Source organism: Barbus barbus (assembly GCF_936440315.1).
Source record: "Barbus barbus genome assembly, chromosome: 26".
Lineage (NCBI taxonomy): Eukaryota > Metazoa > Chordata > Actinopteri > Cypriniformes > Cyprinidae > Barbus > Barbus barbus.
This window is the reverse complement of record NC_136754.1, coordinates 30,927,721-30,945,220: the sequence shown is the minus strand read 5'-3', so window position 1 is coordinate 30,945,220 and position 17,500 is coordinate 30,927,721. Positions and strand designations below refer to the sequence as shown.

At 40.3% G+C, this 17,500-nt stretch overlaps 1 protein-coding gene across 2 annotated transcripts in view; it reads right to left on the bottom strand.

Moving 5' to 3' along the window:
- Positions 1 to 1,448: 1,448 nt before the first annotated feature.
- LOC306846175 (dynamin-1-like) overlaps positions 1,449 to 17,500 on the bottom strand; it is a gene marked incomplete at its 3' end in the record, with an annotated part of 48,542 nt that continues 32,490 nt past the window's right edge. Inside the window, exons 14-20 of one of the 2 annotated variants that reach the window (XM_079379323.1) lie at positions 11,535 to 11,648; positions 9,460 to 9,569; positions 9,046 to 9,157; positions 8,090 to 8,254; positions 6,862 to 7,097; positions 6,527 to 6,700; positions 1,449 to 1,491 (exon numbers count right to left, since the gene is read on the bottom strand). In XM_079379323.1, coding sequence (XP_079235449.1) covers positions 1,449 to 1,491; positions 6,527 to 6,700; positions 6,862 to 7,097; positions 8,090 to 8,254; positions 9,046 to 9,157; positions 9,460 to 9,569; positions 11,535 to 11,648 — 954 coding nt within the window. The remainder of the gene's footprint in view (positions 1,492 to 6,526; positions 6,701 to 6,861; positions 7,098 to 8,089; positions 8,255 to 9,045; positions 9,158 to 9,459; positions 9,570 to 11,534; positions 11,649 to 17,500) is intronic. The other variant, XM_079379324.1, reaches the window with a different exon arrangement.

Below are 17,500 nucleotides of genomic sequence, written 5' to 3'. Positions count from 1 at the left end.
GAAAGAGTGAGGCGCTCAAATCTGGTGTTTTCTCCACGATTAAAACTATGCAGCTGTCTGCTGGAGGAAAGTTTCTGAGAACAGCAAACAGCTAAAGCACATTTTCCAGCATTCATTTCCAATGCCGTCATATGAATGTATTATATAATGTGAAACTGCCGTCTGAGCCTCAGATCTGCTCCTAAACAAACGCTATCTCATCAGGTCTCTAAAATACTTCATGTGTGCATAGCTATAGTCTGAGTGACTAACATAAAGAAGACAACCTCCGTCTGATGAACAGAAGTCAGAGAGAGGCTGGATGTCTCTGAAGATCATGTGTAGATCTCACCATCATGATGCTCTTGTGGCTGGTTTCTGAGCTATATCAAGCTCAGCATTCCTTCATTCAGACAAACCCTGCTTCATTCAGTCTCTCTCTGCTCTCTAGCGTATGTGTGTTTATGGGAGCAAACAGCAGGCAGTTTTAACCAGGTTCAATGTCATCAGACCAGTAAATGAAATACAAGGACACATTTGAACAAGCACAACGTCTCTGATTCACAAACCTGCAGATAATATATCCATATATTCATGTTTTTAATTATGAACGTGAAAATAACACATCAGCATTGCTGGAGAATCCCTGCATACTTGTCTTAAATTCCTTATTTAGTCCTTTTGAAGAATGCTATAATGTGTCTTGAGTTACTTAACATGAGTACAGTAGCAAATGACATCATCAATGCTTAAATATCACTAATGCAATGAACAGACACGACACTAAACTACTGCTAGATTTATTGCAAAGTAATGGATGATGTCTCGTGTTGAGTTCATCTGAAACATGTACAGTACATAGAGTTGAGTTTCTACACAGCAGAACAGGTGTATACTGCACTTCCAGAGACTTTGGTTGAACATTTTGGATTAACTGTCATCAACTAGTATGGCAAGCAGGTGGCGCTATTCACAAAGATGAATATATTTCATATTTTAGTGCACATATAAGTGTTTGCAGACAATGACGTCTAAAGATGCCTGCGATTAACAACAAAACCAGTGTTCACAACTAAGAATTAAAGGTCTTCTCTGAGCCTTTTCAATGACAAACAACATTACGAAATAAAAACATTAATAATTTGAATGTAAAGACAAATATCACATAACCTTAATCTTTTATCTTTTAATTTAGCCACACACACACACACTCTTCCAGACTTACACTAATATATACCGCTCACACACACGATGGTAGAATATGACACAAGTATGTGAACACGCCTAAAATGAAGGAACATGCATGGCTAGAAACGTGACTGCTGTGCTGGCGCTTTAGGAAGAGAAGCACAGCAGCGCCACGAAGGGTTGTGTGAAGATGATCTGAAGCACAGGCACTGACAGACAACACAAGCACTGCTATCACAGACGAGATCACTGGACATGCAGGGCTGCGGGACACACGCCGCTCACGGGGGAAGCTGTCGGGTCGGGGAGGGTGGAGGACGGCGACTGAGTTACAAGAAGAAGAAGAAAGTGGTTCGTGGCAGCAGAAGCGTTGAGGAAGGCAATGGATGGCAGGGTAAGAGACAGAAAAGACAGAATTAGTATCTGTAAGCAGTCTAGTATTAGAAGACAGTCAGACAGCATTTGCATGTTAATTTATACACAGTGGAGGCCAAAATGATCACAACACTAGTATATCAGCAGCTAAAAATGGTTTTAAGTCAGTTATTTCTCTCTTTTGCTGTAGTGTGTCAGTAGGAAATATCAGTTTACATTTCCAAACATTCATTTAGCCATTAATCCAGTGAGATGTTTGAGATCTGATCTGACCATCATCAGTCTGTCTGGAATGACATGAAGAAACAGAACAAACTGAGACTAAATCCAGAAGAACTGTGTCTCTGCTTCAAGAAACCTCCTGCAAAGCTGCAGTGCTGTTAAAATTTTAGACACTTGTGTAAAAATGCTGTAAAATGAGGATGCTGTCAAAAAATAATGCCATAAATAGATTTTCTTTATCAATTCATTTCTACAACCTGAATTCCGGAAATGTTAGGATGTTTTTTAAACACTTTTATCCACTAAATGAGCTCATTTCAAATGTGATGCCTTCTAAAGGTCTCAAAAAAGTTAGCACGGGAGCAAATAAAGGGCTGAAAAAACAAGAAATATTGAAAAGATTCAGCTGGGAGAACATTTAGCATCTAATAGAGTTAATTGACATCAGGTCTGCAACATGATTAGCTACTGATAGATTTCAGTCACGTGAGCGGCTCAAAGACTGGGAGGGCAAAACATCCACAGAACTGCTGCACAGGCGTGTCAATCTTTATCTGTTTCACAGACGCAAATATTTTGATCACCTCTCAAAAGAATAAAACAAAGGTATTTCTGAACAAAATGCAAGTTTTGGCCACTTGCAATCCATATTAAGCACCCGCGGCAGCATTTCAATCATAAACTGTGCGACAAAACGTTGTAAAAACACTTAAAGCGCCTTAATATATTTAAAACAGTAAACATTAAAAGAACAAATTCAGTATTCACAATATTAATGATGCATAGTTTACACAGGCAAGCAGATGAGGCCGGAACATGAACACCGTCCGCTTAACGGTTCAGTGTTTTCCTTCGTACGGTTTTCTATGGGAAGCCATTTAATGTGAAACTTTGCACATTGCGTTTATATTTTGGCTTCATCTTCTTGCCTGTACAAAATATACATCATCAATAAGGTGTCCACTGAATCTCGCCTTTTAATATCTGCGTTTTACTACATTATTACTTCATACAATCTGTGTAAAAATAGCTGGCGGTGAGTGGAGCAAAGCTGCGTTTTGCCCCCCAGGTGGGCGTTCCTGTAAGGGTGTGACATCACGTGAAAACTATCAATAAAAGACATGTCTTAGAGAGGCAGAGTCTCTCAGGTAAAGACGGGCAGAGGCTCTCCAATCTGGGAAAGAGTGCGTAAAAAGATTGTGGAATACTTTAAAAACAACGTTCCTCAACGTCAAATTGCAAAGGCTTTGCAAATCTCATCATCTACAGTGCATAACATCATCAAAAGATTCAGGGACACTGGAGAAATCTCTGTGCATAAGGGACAAGGCCAAAGACCTTTGTTGGATCAAAGTGGAAAAGTGTTCTATGGTCAGATAAATCCAAATTTAACATTCTTGTTGTAAATCACGGACGCTGTGTCCTCCGGGCTAAAGAGGAGGGAGACCTTCCAGCATGTTATCAGCGTTCAGTTCAGAAGCCAGCATCTCTGATGGTATGGGGTGCATAAGTGCATACGGTATGGGCAGCTTGCATGTTTTGGAAGGCACTATGAATGCTGAAAGCTATGTAAAGGTTTTAGAGCAACATATGCTCCCCTCCAGATGATGTGTATTTCAGGGAAGGCCTTGTGTATTTCAGCAGGACAATGCAAAATCACATACTGCCGCTATTATACAGTGGGGTCCCCCAAGGCTGTGTTCTTAGTCCAGCACTCTACTCTTTGTTTACATATGACTGCACCTCCTCCCACAATTCAAATACCCTCATTAAATTTGCAGACGATACAACCTTAGTGGGACGCATAACTGACAATGATGAAACTGCATACAGAGAGGAGGTCCAGATACTAACTACTTGGTGCAAGGACAATAACCTCATTCTAAATACAAAAAAAACAAAAGAAATTATAATAGATTTCAGGAGAAGCAAAAAAACACCCCACAATGGTCTGTGTATTAATGGAGAGGAGGTCGAGCGAGTCTCAAGTTTTAAATTTCTGGGAGTGTACATTACTGAGGACCTGACATGGAGCTTGAACACCACCTGCATCATTAAGAGAGCTCAGCAGAGACTGTTCTTCCTGAGGACCCTGAGACGCAACAAGCTTCCCCGGAAGCTGCTGATCAGCTTCTACCGCTGCACAATAGAAAGTGTCTTAACATACTGCTGTACTGTGTGGTATTCTAGTTGCACTGTTGCGGACAAAAAAGATTTACAGCGGGTTGTGAAGACAGCTGAAAGGATTGTTGGCTCCCCACTTCCAAACTTGTGTGATATCCACTCAAATCGTCTCTACACACGGGCAACAAACATCCAGCAGGACCCCTCACACCCCGGAAACTACTTTTTCACCACCCTCCCCTCAGGTAGACTGAGAACTCCAAGAACACACACTAATAGGCTACAGAACAGTTTCTTCCCCAGAGCTGTGGACAGGCTGCAGAAATCATAGTAACCTCTACCAACATCACTAACATTCAGTTTCCCTATAAAACATGTACATTGACACTTACACAACATACAATATACATAACTTATATGGGCAGACAAGCTGTAACACATGGGCCAATTGCAATAACGGACTTTATGCAATAATGGCCCTTCGAATTTTGAGTGTCTTAAATGTGGTTAATGGACTATGGGCACAATTGAATGATCTCTGTGCAATAGCTTGTGTTTTAGGTTTTTTATATTTTTAATATTTTTAGAGTATTTATTTATATTATGGGTTGAATGTATCATAATGTTAATGTGTGTAAATGTTTACTTCAATGCTGCTAATTAGATTGCTCTAACATAATTTCGTTGTATAAGCATATGCAATGATAATAAAGATCAAATCAAATCAAATCAAATCAAATTACAACAGCATGGCTAGAAGAGTCTGGGTGCTGAATTGGTCTGCCTGCAGTCCAGATCTTTCACCTATAGACAACATTTGGCCCATCATTAAACGAAGAATATGTCAAAGATGACCACGAACTCTTCAGCAGCTGGAAACCTATATCAGGCAAGAATGGGACCAAATTCCAACACCAAAACTCCAGAAACTCGTAACCTCGATGCCCAGACGTCTTCAAACTGTTTTGAAAAGAAGAGGAGATGCTACACCATGATAAACATGCCCCCGTCCCAAATATTCTGAGACCTGTAGCAGGCATCAAATTTGAAAGGAGCTCATTTTGTGCATAAAATTGTCAAATTTCTCACTTTAAACTTTTGTTATATTATCTATGTTCTATTGTGAATAAAATATTGGCTCATGTGATTTGAAATTCTTTTCATTTTATTCAAATTAAAAAATGTCCCAACATTTCTGGAATTCGGGTTGTATTATCTAAACTAAATCAACATGTGTTGTGAGCATGCTTTGTGTTTAAAGCAGCTTTTGTCCTCGGTGCTCTTGAGCAGAGTTTCTCAGGAGCTTTGCAGGAGGTTTCTTGAAGCAGAGACACAGTTCTTCTGGATTTAGTCTCAGTTTGTTCTGTTTCTTCATGTCATTCCAGACAGACTGATGATGATCAGATCAGATCTCAAACATCTCACTGGATTATTACAATTAATGGCTAAATGAATGTTTGGAAATGTAAACTGATATTTCCTACTGACACTACAGCAAAAGATAGAAATAACTGACTTCAAACCATTTTAGCTGCTGAGAATACTAGTGTTGTAATCATTTTGGACACCACTGTATATGTGGTCACATGCATGTTGCTCTAGTACTGGAATTGTACTTAGATTTAGTGCTCTTGTAAAAACTGGTATTACTAGTGTAGTGCACAATCGTAGTGTGTAACCTTTGAAAGTATGAAAATAGGTACTAGAGACAAGTAAGGAGTAAACATTACTACACAAGCCTGGTTTCATGCATCGCTATGCATTTAAATTTGTCCAAACATAATTCATAAACCAAGTATGTACTGCACTCTCAGTAATGCCACAAGGCTTGCTGTAGTAGTGTGTATTGGTGTAAAATGTCGTTCCCTCCATCAGCTCTCTGGCTGAGAGAGGTTGTTAGGGTTAAAAGCATACTAAGCAATTTTTGAAAAATGCTTTTGACCACAGTGTCGGACCGTGTCCCAAAACACACTTGCAGCCAATCAGAAGTAAGGGTTGTGTCTTTTAATGATAGCGAGAAGAGAGCACTCCATTTGAGTGCACAGGACGGTTATTAGCAGATCAACTATAGATAGAGAGAACTGGAAGATAAATAAAGAGGAAAATATAAGAGAAACAAAACATTAACAAGAAGAGGTAGGTCCTGTGTAAATATTGGAGCATCTTTCCAGCGCTGGAGAGAACTCAAGTAGCGGGAAGGGTTCGAAGCGGATGCCGAGGTTGCGTTGTTTCTTCTTGATAGGTGAATAACGTTGATTTTACTTTGTTTCACAAACTTATCTGTGTTGGCTTTTGTGTGACTATGCTTGTGTGCCATCTTCCCTTGTTTCCGTGATCGAAATATCAAAATATCAAAATAGGGGCGAGGTCCTGTTGGGCTATGGGCATGTTTGTTTTGGTGCTTTCCAATATAAACATCGTTTAGCAAAAATCGCTTAGTGCATCTTTAAGTGTGTATCTACAGTATCTTGCAGTAGCTGAATATCTGTCATTTAACATTATGTGCTAATGTACTGCACAATGGCAATGTGTTGGTCAAGCATTCGAGCGTGTGTTTGTGTGCTCGCGGGGAATGTCATGTGATTAGAAGCACATGTAAGTAAAGAGGTCAGAGGGAGAAAGGCGGGTCAGATCTCACCTAGGAATGCTGGGAGGCGCTCGGTTGGGCCGGCTGGGAACCTGTGGGCTGTCGGCGCTGTTGTTCAAGGGCCCCAAGGGTCCGGGCCGGGATGGAGGCGGAGGAGCGCCTCTTCCAGCGGGTCTCTGTCCCGCAGACATCCGGCGCGGAGCCGTGGGGCTCGGTGGAGGAGACCTGCAGACCACAGAAACACTCTCACATCTGCACTCAGCCCTAAAGAGGAGGAAAACCACACCGGACGCCCGGGAGAATCCCTCACAGGACAACCTGGATCATTCCATCACTCAAACTGTTCCAGCTCCAACTACACGATTAACCCTTAAATGCATGGTTACCTGCGGGAGCCGCCACCGGCGCTCAGCCAGGAGTTATCCACCGGTGGAGGCAGCGGTGTGGAGATGGTGGTGGTGGAGATGTCTCCGATGATGGCCAGCGCTTCTTTCAGAGCGTGGTGTGTGCGCAGAACCTCCTCGCGCCGCTGAACCTGCTCCTGAGACTCGTCCATCAGCGCGTTCTGATCTCCGGCCGAGTACAGCTGCGCCAGGAGATCCGCGTTAATGAAGTCCTTCACCTGAGGAACAGCAGCATGATTGTAATTAGCTCATATGTGACCCTGGACCACAAAACCAATCATAACGGTCAAGTTTTGGAAAATGTAGATTTATGCATCATTTGAAAGCTGAATAAATAATCTTTCCATTGATGTATGGTTTGTTAGGATCGGACAATATTTGGCTGAGATACAACTATTAGAAAATCTGGAATCTGAGGGAGCAAAAAAATCTAAATATTGAGAAAATCTCCTTTAAAGTTGTTCAAATGAAGTTCTTAGCAATGCATATTACTCATCAAAAATTAAGTTGATATATTTATGGTAGGAAATGTACAAAATATCTTCATGGAACATGATCTTAATATCCTAATGATTTTTGTCATAAAAGAGAAATGTATAATTTTGACCCATACAATGTATTGTTGGCTATTGCTACAGATATACCTGTGTTACTCATGACTGCTTTTGTGCTGCAGGGTCACAGATGTGTGTGTGTGTGTGTGTGTGTGTGTGCATGTGTGTGTGCATGTGTGTGTGTGTGTGTGTGTGTGTGTGTGTGTGTAAAGCATTCTAATTAATTTTACCTCTAGTCAGATATGTGTTCTGCTACTGAATCAATGTTAAGAAGCTTTGCTCAGCAAAATTATTTTTTATTTTGCGCATCTGAAATATATTTAATTAATTGTAGTCTGAATTGCAAAATGTTTTGATTTTTACATGTTTACATCTATATGGAGTTAAAAACAATCACTACAATTTTTGGAAATGTTTTTTAGGCAAAGTCGGAGTCAGATTCAAAGTCATTTTTTGTCACTCGAGACGTGACTTGTATAACTTTGTACATGATGCAGTAATGTTGACTACAGCTGTGTTGGAATCACACGAGAGCTTCTCAGACAGAGTGTATGCGTGAGTGTTTAACTACAGTAATGCTCCTGACCAGCAGATCCTGTGCTCCGGTCTAATGTCAAAGATCATGCGGTCATATCACGCTCACAGAGCATCCTTACGTTATTGATCATGAGATGCATGATGCTCTTGGGCATGAGGTCGCGGATGCATTTGTTGACGATGGCCATGTAGGAGTCCACCAGGTTACGGATGGTCTCCACCTTCCTCTCCAGCTGAGGATCCATGGAGAAGTTCTCCGACGGGCCAGAACTCTCACTCTCCACCTGAGAGAAAGAGACCACAGCCAGTCAGAGCTCAGTCACGAGGAAGATGCTTCATGGTTGTCCTCCTCAGTAGAAATTGCGGTGAGAACTTTGCATCTCACCTAGAGATGATGAATTTATTAATTTCTTCATGAATAAACTTGAAAAATGTCTGTTTTTAGTACACTTCACCATACCCACGCTACAATCAGAGAATCATGTAAAACCCCGTAAGGCTTGAGATTATTTGTACAAAATACTGTATATAGAAATAATATGTATGAAAGTAATAAAACTAAATCGAACAACAATAAAATATGTTTTCTCATTAATAATTTCATTAACAATTTCATTAATCAGGGACCTACTTTCACAAAAAAAGCTAATTTCTGCTATTCTAGGCTCGCTTTGTAAATGTAATTTATAGACCAGTGCAAACTGTGTGCTTAATGCAAATGTAATTGGTCACATTTACAAAATCAGGTGATTATGTTTGATCTATGCACATGTATCTATGTATAGAGACAAAAGAATGAGGTTTAGAATCAGTGTAGAGTACTGATCCTGTATATTTGCGAAGACTGATGATGGTACACCACCAAAAAAAAAAAAACCCTCAGCTTTTGCTTTTATTTCTCTTCAAACAATAAAGAACATTAAGGAAATAGTGTAAAATCCTACCTTAATTAATTCAATTTTAAATACAAAAAATTAAAAACCTAAAAAAAAGCAGTTTGAAAAAGCTTGACATCAGGCTTCTTGCGATTCATATTGATGCGGGTAAAGACGTGAGATAGCGAGGAGTCACTGACCACAGCTCTCTCGGGATAAACGCCGGCGCGCAGCAGCGACGCTCTCCAGCTGTCCACCTCCTCCAGAGTGTCACACGCCAGCTCCAAGAAACGGTTGTCCTTGAAGACGTTCCTGAGAGAAAACCAGCCGTCACTCAAACGAGCCTCGTCCTCCATCACAAATCATCTCAGACAGCAGAGCATCGCAGGATTTCTGAAAACTCGACTAGCCCTAATTCCACTGGCATTGCTCCTCTGTTGTTACAGCTGTGCTCTGGACATGGCTATCCTCATAGAAATGGAATGATTATTTTAACTTTAGCGTTATAGTTAGAGTTATTGGGCCTCAAGAGCTCAGTCATGGTGGTGAGCTCTTTCAGAAGCGATGACATGAAATGATGAACACAGACAGCGAGCGAGAGAGCTGTGCTTTACCGTTGCTCTGTGTTGAAGATGGCAAACATGTGCTTGCTGGACATGAAGCTCTTCTCCACATCTCTGACCTTCAGATTGTCCAAGGGCAGCATGTACTTCTTCTCTTTCTCCTGCGGGATCCAGATAAAGCCATGGGTGAGCAGCAGAACCTGAACTGAACTAGTTAAACTGGTTAATCAAGATGTCATCAGTCTTTTCACACACATTCTGTTCATGATTCAACGGCTCCTAATGCAGCACCTTCTGATAACGAAAGCAAAATCTGTGAAAACTGACTAAATAGTGCTAAGATTGGAGAGAAATGTAGGCACCTGGAAAGGAGAGTTTGATTAAACATGTAAAGATGAAGAAATGATGGTGGAGAATGAAGAGACGAGAGCATGTGGAAGTCATCAGATCTGATGTTAGGATGGGATTGAAGAGGAGATCAACACATCAAATAAACAACATCACGCAGTCAAATCTCTGACTGTTAATGGATCAATCCTACAACAAATACTGCACCTCAAAGTCAGAAGAAGAGAATATAAAAGTACACTTTTATAAAGGAAATGAATTAAATATATACATATATATATTCTCATTACTCTAATCATCCTGTCTGGACACAGCGGGCCAGTTTTACTAACAGCTTGCACTAGCACAAACCGTCTTTTGGTGTTAAAATAGTCCGGTCAGGTTTTACTAAAGACACGCAGTGAGGAATTAGCGCTGAAAAGGCGTGGACACAGTTATTTTTGTGCTTGATCTTATTTCATATGCATTTGTAGGAGTTTCCCTTTCAGATGCTAACTTTACGGGAGGACAGTATTCAAATGAATCACGCAACGAGATTTACTAACGTTTGCGCTCGTTAAATTACTGGTATTTGCGCCATTACTGAACGCCCAAAAAAGCATGTCTTCAAGCAGGCGGTAGATTGCGCTGGTCGTTATGGAAATGAGATGTTGCGTCTTTGATCTTTAATGTGCTTTACTGTCAGTAAATCAGCCGCAGAATTCCCCCTGAATATGAATGCATGGAATCTTCTTTTCTTTTTTTGTAATAAACGTAATTGTAATGTAAAACATATGTTCACATTACAGTAATGATATTTTTGCAGGGAAATGTTTTTATTCTCTTTTGATTTCTGGGTGGAATAGGAGCCGTCATGTTTACAGTAGATTGACCGTACGGTACATTTCTGTGTGAAACGCTCTGGTCTTCAGCGATGACTGTGAGCTAAAGCGAAGGTTTGAGAAATATTCCCACAGAGGCACTCAGCCTCAACATCTGGAGCTCAGAGAGAGATCGGCAAACCTCTGGAAAACACACAGAGCAGATAAATCTCAGACTTCAGCGAGCAGCAGCACAAAGACAACAACCTGCTTGTTTTTCCTCTCTCTAGTCTTTAAGATGCCTTTGCTTCCAGTGCTAATGAGCGGGAGGATCTGACACACGAACACAAGGATATTTCATCTGAAAACACAGCTGGCATAGCTTCGCCAGACGCGAGTGTTCATACTATCTCTGGAACGCTGCGGCTTTGAATTCAGAGCTTAACGTTTCATCCAACTAATGATGTTCATAATGCATAAAGTCTTGAACAAATCGATGGATTGCATACTGCAATGACCAAAGGCTCCAAAATATGAATGTATAATTTAAACAATTCAGAAATGTATCAAACTTTAGTGTTGAAGTCACAACAGTAAGAGCAGATGTATGTTTGTGCAGTGACAGTGCAGTTGGTTTGCATTTGTTGAGAGAAATCTGTCATGACATTTAAAGAATGTGCCCCTGTGTCGCTCATGTTTGATATGAATCTGTGTTTGAGTGTAAAGTGTTACAGTGACAGGAGGATGTGTGTGTGAATGTGCTGACTTCTGCAGCTAATATACTGTGATAAAACAGCACACGAAGCAACAGGAACAGTCTCTTCTCTCTCCAGTCATTGTCTGAGCTCCTGAAGCTTTCAGTGCAGTAAAATGATTCAGTGACATTATAATCATCAATCCCTCTCCTTCTTCATCCAGAGACAGTTTCCCCATCGAATCGACTCCTGCTGCATCTTGAAAGCCTCTTATAATGCTCACCTCGTCATCCTTGAACCAGGACAGGCTCTCGGCGGTCAGCACGAACCAGTACTCCTTCGCTCCTCCCTTCATGATGCTGATGTTATTGATGGTCAGCCAGCCCTTACGGATCACCTGACGATAAAACCAGATGCGTCACGTCGCAAACACACACTTACATCAGAAACACAGCAGTGATCAGTGCAGGAGACACGGACGAATGTGGATGAATGAGGTGAGAAATCAGAGGTGTGGGACAGTAGCTGCGTCCCAAATCACGTACTTATGCACTATTTTATGACGTTTTTTGTCTTCACACTGAAAATTCCAAAAAGAAAAAGTGCACTTTAAATACCTGGATGATGCACTTTAATAACCGAAAAACTAAGCGTGGAATGTTGGACACCAGAGATTGTCTTACTATAGACATTTTTCCTGAACGCAGAAGTCACGGCTGATTCTTAAAGCTGATAATCTAATGTTAAACCTATTAAAATGTTTTTAAAAAGGCTCCATAGCGCCATCACTTTACAGCGTCGCAATGACCGTCATTTGTCAGCGCCTCACTCCTCAGAGTTTAATGAGTCTGTAGATGACACGAAGCTGCCGACGTTAGCTGCAGTGAAATCAGATGGGCACTGTCTGAATGGGTTCCTATGGAGACCGGAACAGAAGAGCATCCAATCTGAACTTATCTTAAAACCCAGCGATTGGGTTGTTTTCAACCAACAGTTGGGTTAAATGATTAACCCAGCCTTCTGGACAGTAACCCAACCACTGGGTCAAAACAACCCAATCGCTGGGTTTGCCCTTATTTTACCCAGCACTGGGTTGTATTTAACCCAGCATTTTTTAGAGTGTAGAATTTGTAATGGCGGCGCTCATCATTTACTCAGGAAAAAGGTCTATAGGGAGATATTATGTATTGTCAGTATATTAGAGTATTGTTTAGTGTAAAACATGTTGAAGATTAGCTGATAGTCTGTCGATTCATTAAATGATGTTTCCTCTAAAAAGCTGTTTATTCAGCGTAGTGAAGCCTATCCTCCACTGACATCCATAAAAAGAAATGGTATCTGGTCTCGTTTCCGTTATCTCTAGCCGTTACGCTTGTTTGGCTAAAGGTGGTTTCTAGTGGCTTTGTTGGACACTTCATGCACTCAACTGTTGCAGATTTAATTACGTAGTGAAAGGGAAGAGACTATCAAACTCTGATTATTAATGACAAAATAACCTTAAATAATTCATACACTACACGGTACATGGTGTATAAGTACATAGTGTATAGCGTGTCATTTGGGAAGCAGCTAGTGATTGAGTGCAGCTGACGTCAGATCAGTGATATTAATACAGCTGAACACAAACACTGCACAACTAGCATCTGAATTATCAGTCTATTTAAACCTTCATTAAACAAGTATGGCTGGATATTGATAAAAAACCATGTTCTGTACAACATGAACACAGGGCACTATATAGAGTACAGGGACTGATGTGAGACACAGTTGTGGCTAGAAGGGATACAGCTAAAACCGGAAGCTAACAATAAATTATCATTTTCTACCTATTAGATTGGGTTTTATTAACGTCCACATCTCCAACCCTAAACCTATCCCTTACAATAATGCAAAAACAGTCATTATTGTTGTTCAGTGTGACAAAACATTACACTATATTGACGTGTGCATGCCCAGTAGACGAATCGGTATACCATCTAGCCTTAACTGTGAGACACACTAACGCTGTGTCCAAATTCAGGGTCTGCATCCTCCTTAGGATCCTTCCTACCCGGTTGAAGGAGGAGGGATACTCCGACGTTCGCAAAACCCGGAAGTCGGTGTTTGTGAATTTGGACAGCCTACCCTTCTTTCAGTTCCCTCCCTTACCCGTTGCTCATATCCTGTCGCCTAGCAACCGTGACAGCGCCAAGCAAGAAGCGGGAAAATGGACAAACAAAGAGTTATTCTCCTCATTTTAATTCTTTTGGAAGAAATAAAGCAATTAAATAAATTAAATACTTTCTTTGCTCGTTGTCGGAGAGTTTTTTATATCAGACTACAAGACAGTCACATCCAGGTAAGCCATTATAGCCTATTTTTATTTGTTTTTAAGTATTCTACTAATTTCTCCTACAAATTCATTGAGCCGAAGCATAAACTTTAGCTTGTTTTGTCAGAGAAACTCCTCTCCCACTCCGCTACCGCTCGCTTCGTCCGCCATTACGCTCTGCCGAAAAGAATTATGGGATAGGTAGGACGGGAAAGGATCCACCACACCCATCCTTCCAATTCGGGGAAAAGGAGGACGTATTTGTGGGCCGCATTTGAAGGATCCTACGAATTTGGACAGCCTTCGTCGCGGCGCTGTGACGTAACATCCTTCAAATGAGTACTCCGAAGGATGCAGACCCTGAATTTGGACACAGCCTAACTGTTTCATTCCCACTGAAAGAATGATTTAATGACTCACACAGTCTCTATCACCACCTACAGGTGTACCTGAGTAACTGCAGTCAATGTAACACCCCTTTACTAACCCAGCAGGCACCGGACGTCTGTTGGACATAACGTCGGACAGACGTTGCATTTTGGTTGAAAATGAAAATTGGGTTGACGCCAGTATTTGATGTCAATCTGACATTGACTTAACGTTGGGTTTTGGTTACACAACCTAAAAACAATAAAATATCAACGTCCGCTGAGGTCGATATTGGACATTAATTTAACATTGACATTAGACATCGAAGTTACATAGAATGTTGGTCACCTGACATCGCGACCGAAATTTAACCAAATATCAATGTCTTATGAGGTTGTGTGCCTGCTGGGAACACACAGTCTGTCTGAACAAACACTAACGAGTGCAGAGACACAATCAGTGAACGACTCAGATCTGCTATATCAGCACTATTAGACGAGCTCAGATAGAACACCTAAACTAACTGCTGTAAGATGCATAATAAAAATACTAATGATAAAATGTTAATTAATGACATATCATGAAAATCTGAATTTTACATGTTTAATAAGGGCTATAATCGGGTCCCATGTGCATCTACCAACCCTGTGACATAGAAAGGGGTCTTATTATAATATTACCACCCTTTAATATGCTAGTTTCCTCCCACAGCAATGCTGTAGCAGTTCTAACGCCACACCAAACGTTTGAGCAAAGCAAGCTAACTGTTCTGTCTTTGGCTGCACTGATGAGCACAGAACACTGTTTAGAGTCCCAGCTTCAGAGGAGACAACAGAGCTGTGGATTTATTGATTTATTTACTGTATATTATGCTGCTGCCACGCAGATCTAATATAAACATTCCATTTCTTTCGCAGCTTTTTATTTTCACAGACATAACCCGCTGTTTTTGTAACTCGTGTGTGTTTTTAACAATCCTGTGTGCATTAGTTCACAGCTCTATTCTGGAAAAGTGGGAGGGGAGCAGCAACTCATTTGCATTTAAAGAGACATACACGAAAACAGCCTGTTTCTGCTTCCACTCAAAATAGGCATTTTCAAAATTATATAATAAATGATCTGTGAGGTATTTTGAGCTGAAACTCCACAGACACATTCTGGGGAAACCTAAGACTTATATTACATGTTGTAAAAGGAGCATAATAGGTCTCCTTTAAATTCATCTAGTCCTGACAGAACATTCATAAGCAACATTAATAATGATGGAGCTGCGCTGTGATTGGATGAAATGCTCAAAGCTGTTCCTCTTTGGATGAAATCAACTGGAACACTGTATCGACCAATCAGCAGCCAGGATTACAACTGTCTGTTAACCATAACTGAAAGTAATTGATTTATTATGTACTAATCAGGGACGGGTAGTATTTCAAATACATGTATTTAAAATACGTATTTGAAATACAAAATACTATTTTGTATTTAAATACCTTTAAGTAAATACAAAAATACTTTTTTTGCCAATCAACCTCTTTATTAGACTGCTGATTTCCTGTATCAACTAGTTCAGACATGACACTTTCATTCATGTGAGCTGCAGCTGTATGATTTTTACAAAGCTCATCGTTCTGAGAAGCGAGGCGTGCTCTGATTGGCCAGCTATCCAGTGTGTTGTGATTGGCCGATTAGCTCAAGCGTGAAACGGAAATGTTAGGCCCATCACCGTATTGTGATGCTGTGTCCCAGCGCGACTACACAAAAACAATAAAACCCATTATAAACGAGGCATTTGCTGCATCCAGCGGGGACATAATTACTGATTATAATGACTTATACTGTCTTTTTAGGCGTCGTGTTGCATCGCGCCGTGTAAACATTACCATGTCTGCATTTGTGATCGGAGAAACGAAAAACAACAAGCACTACTGCCTTGCCTCTATTACCCAGTTTGTTGGTATTTGACTCTGCCTGTTTAACTATTCTAATAAAGCTGCAAATGGATCCAACCCAGTCTGATCTATCACAACAGTTTGAATCGTCAGTGGCAAATTCTTTAATTAAGAAAACATACTTACAGGCTGTGAGTCAGAAGCGCCAGACTGTCCTTGCAAAGTTGTAACTGTCCCACTTTATAGAAACAGTCTTTGAGCAGCCAGCATTGTAGCTACTCTCCCGGCATCAGGGAACAGTCCTCTGTAAAATGTGCTGCACACACTCTAATATTTGGGTTGAGCTGTTCTGGAACAGTGTTGTAAATACAACTTAACCTCAACTGATTTCTAGTTGTGTCCTCTTTTGGAAGCCCAAACAAAGTACTTTCTCTTTCACAACCAAACACAGCGTCTCCAGGACATGACGCCGGCGGCAGCAACAACACTACAGCCAGAATAATAGCTCCGCCTTCTTTCATTGCGTGAACATTTGGGCGGTGTTATGCAAATCTCCCCACACCGTGACGTAGACATGTGGGGTGTGTTTGAATGAGCTGTTTTAGGAGGTGTGGACGAGTCTTAACTTTTATAAAGAATATCTCTTTGGTTTTGAGACTTTAGTCTTTGCAACTTCAGGAATCTTATCTATGTATGAACGTAAGACTCCAGAGAGAAAGGAATACTTGAAAACGCATCATATAACCCTTTTAAATTTGAATAAAATATAGCATCCCATTCGTTGTCAACTATATAAGCATTCACAGTGCTATCTTTATAGTTAGCTTGTTGACAATTCTGGATTTTCAGTCAAATACATGCTGTTTTGCTGTGTATAAAACATATAAAATGCTTGAAATGGTTATTGCACTACTAGGTGCATGACTTTAACATTAAAACAAGGTGATCTTGCTTTTGTGGGGAAAAAAGCATACCTGTCCTGACCATGTTTAAAGTTCATGGCCTACACAACTCAGAAACTTGGGTATAAAATTTATAGTAGAAAATAGTAAAACAAATATGACAACAGCATGCATGTCCAATTTCCAACTAGAAGAGTCATATATACAAAATAAATAAATAAATGGACAGCCTGTGAAGGCAGCATAAGATAAGGTAAGGCTGTCATGGTCATCTGTACTGGTTAATTAAGGTTAAAATGCAACACCATTCAGATTTGTATTTAGTTAGCATGAAGGAGAAAAAGAACACTAGCAAGGGGAACATAGCATTAGCACTAGTTAGTCTTGATAGTTTTGTTTTGGTCAGATTTTGGTTTAATCAACGAGCTAATCAAATGTGTTCATTAAACTTTAAGCGTTACTGCTTGCTATAGCGATATGACAATATAAATGTTGGCGATGATATAAAGTGTAAATCAGTTGAACTTTTTCTATATCATTTATATATTGTGGTGGTATGCAAATATATTTGTGGAGGTTATAGTTGGAGCTATTGACACTTCGAGCGATAAAGTATTTTGTGTATTTTCAAAATACAAAATACTGTATTTGTATATGAATACATTTACTCACATAGTATTTTGTATTTTTATTTTAAATACATTTTGATGTATTTGTGCCCATCTCTGGTACTAATAAACATGTATTAATATAGTATACAAGGTGTAAAAAGGTCCAGTCT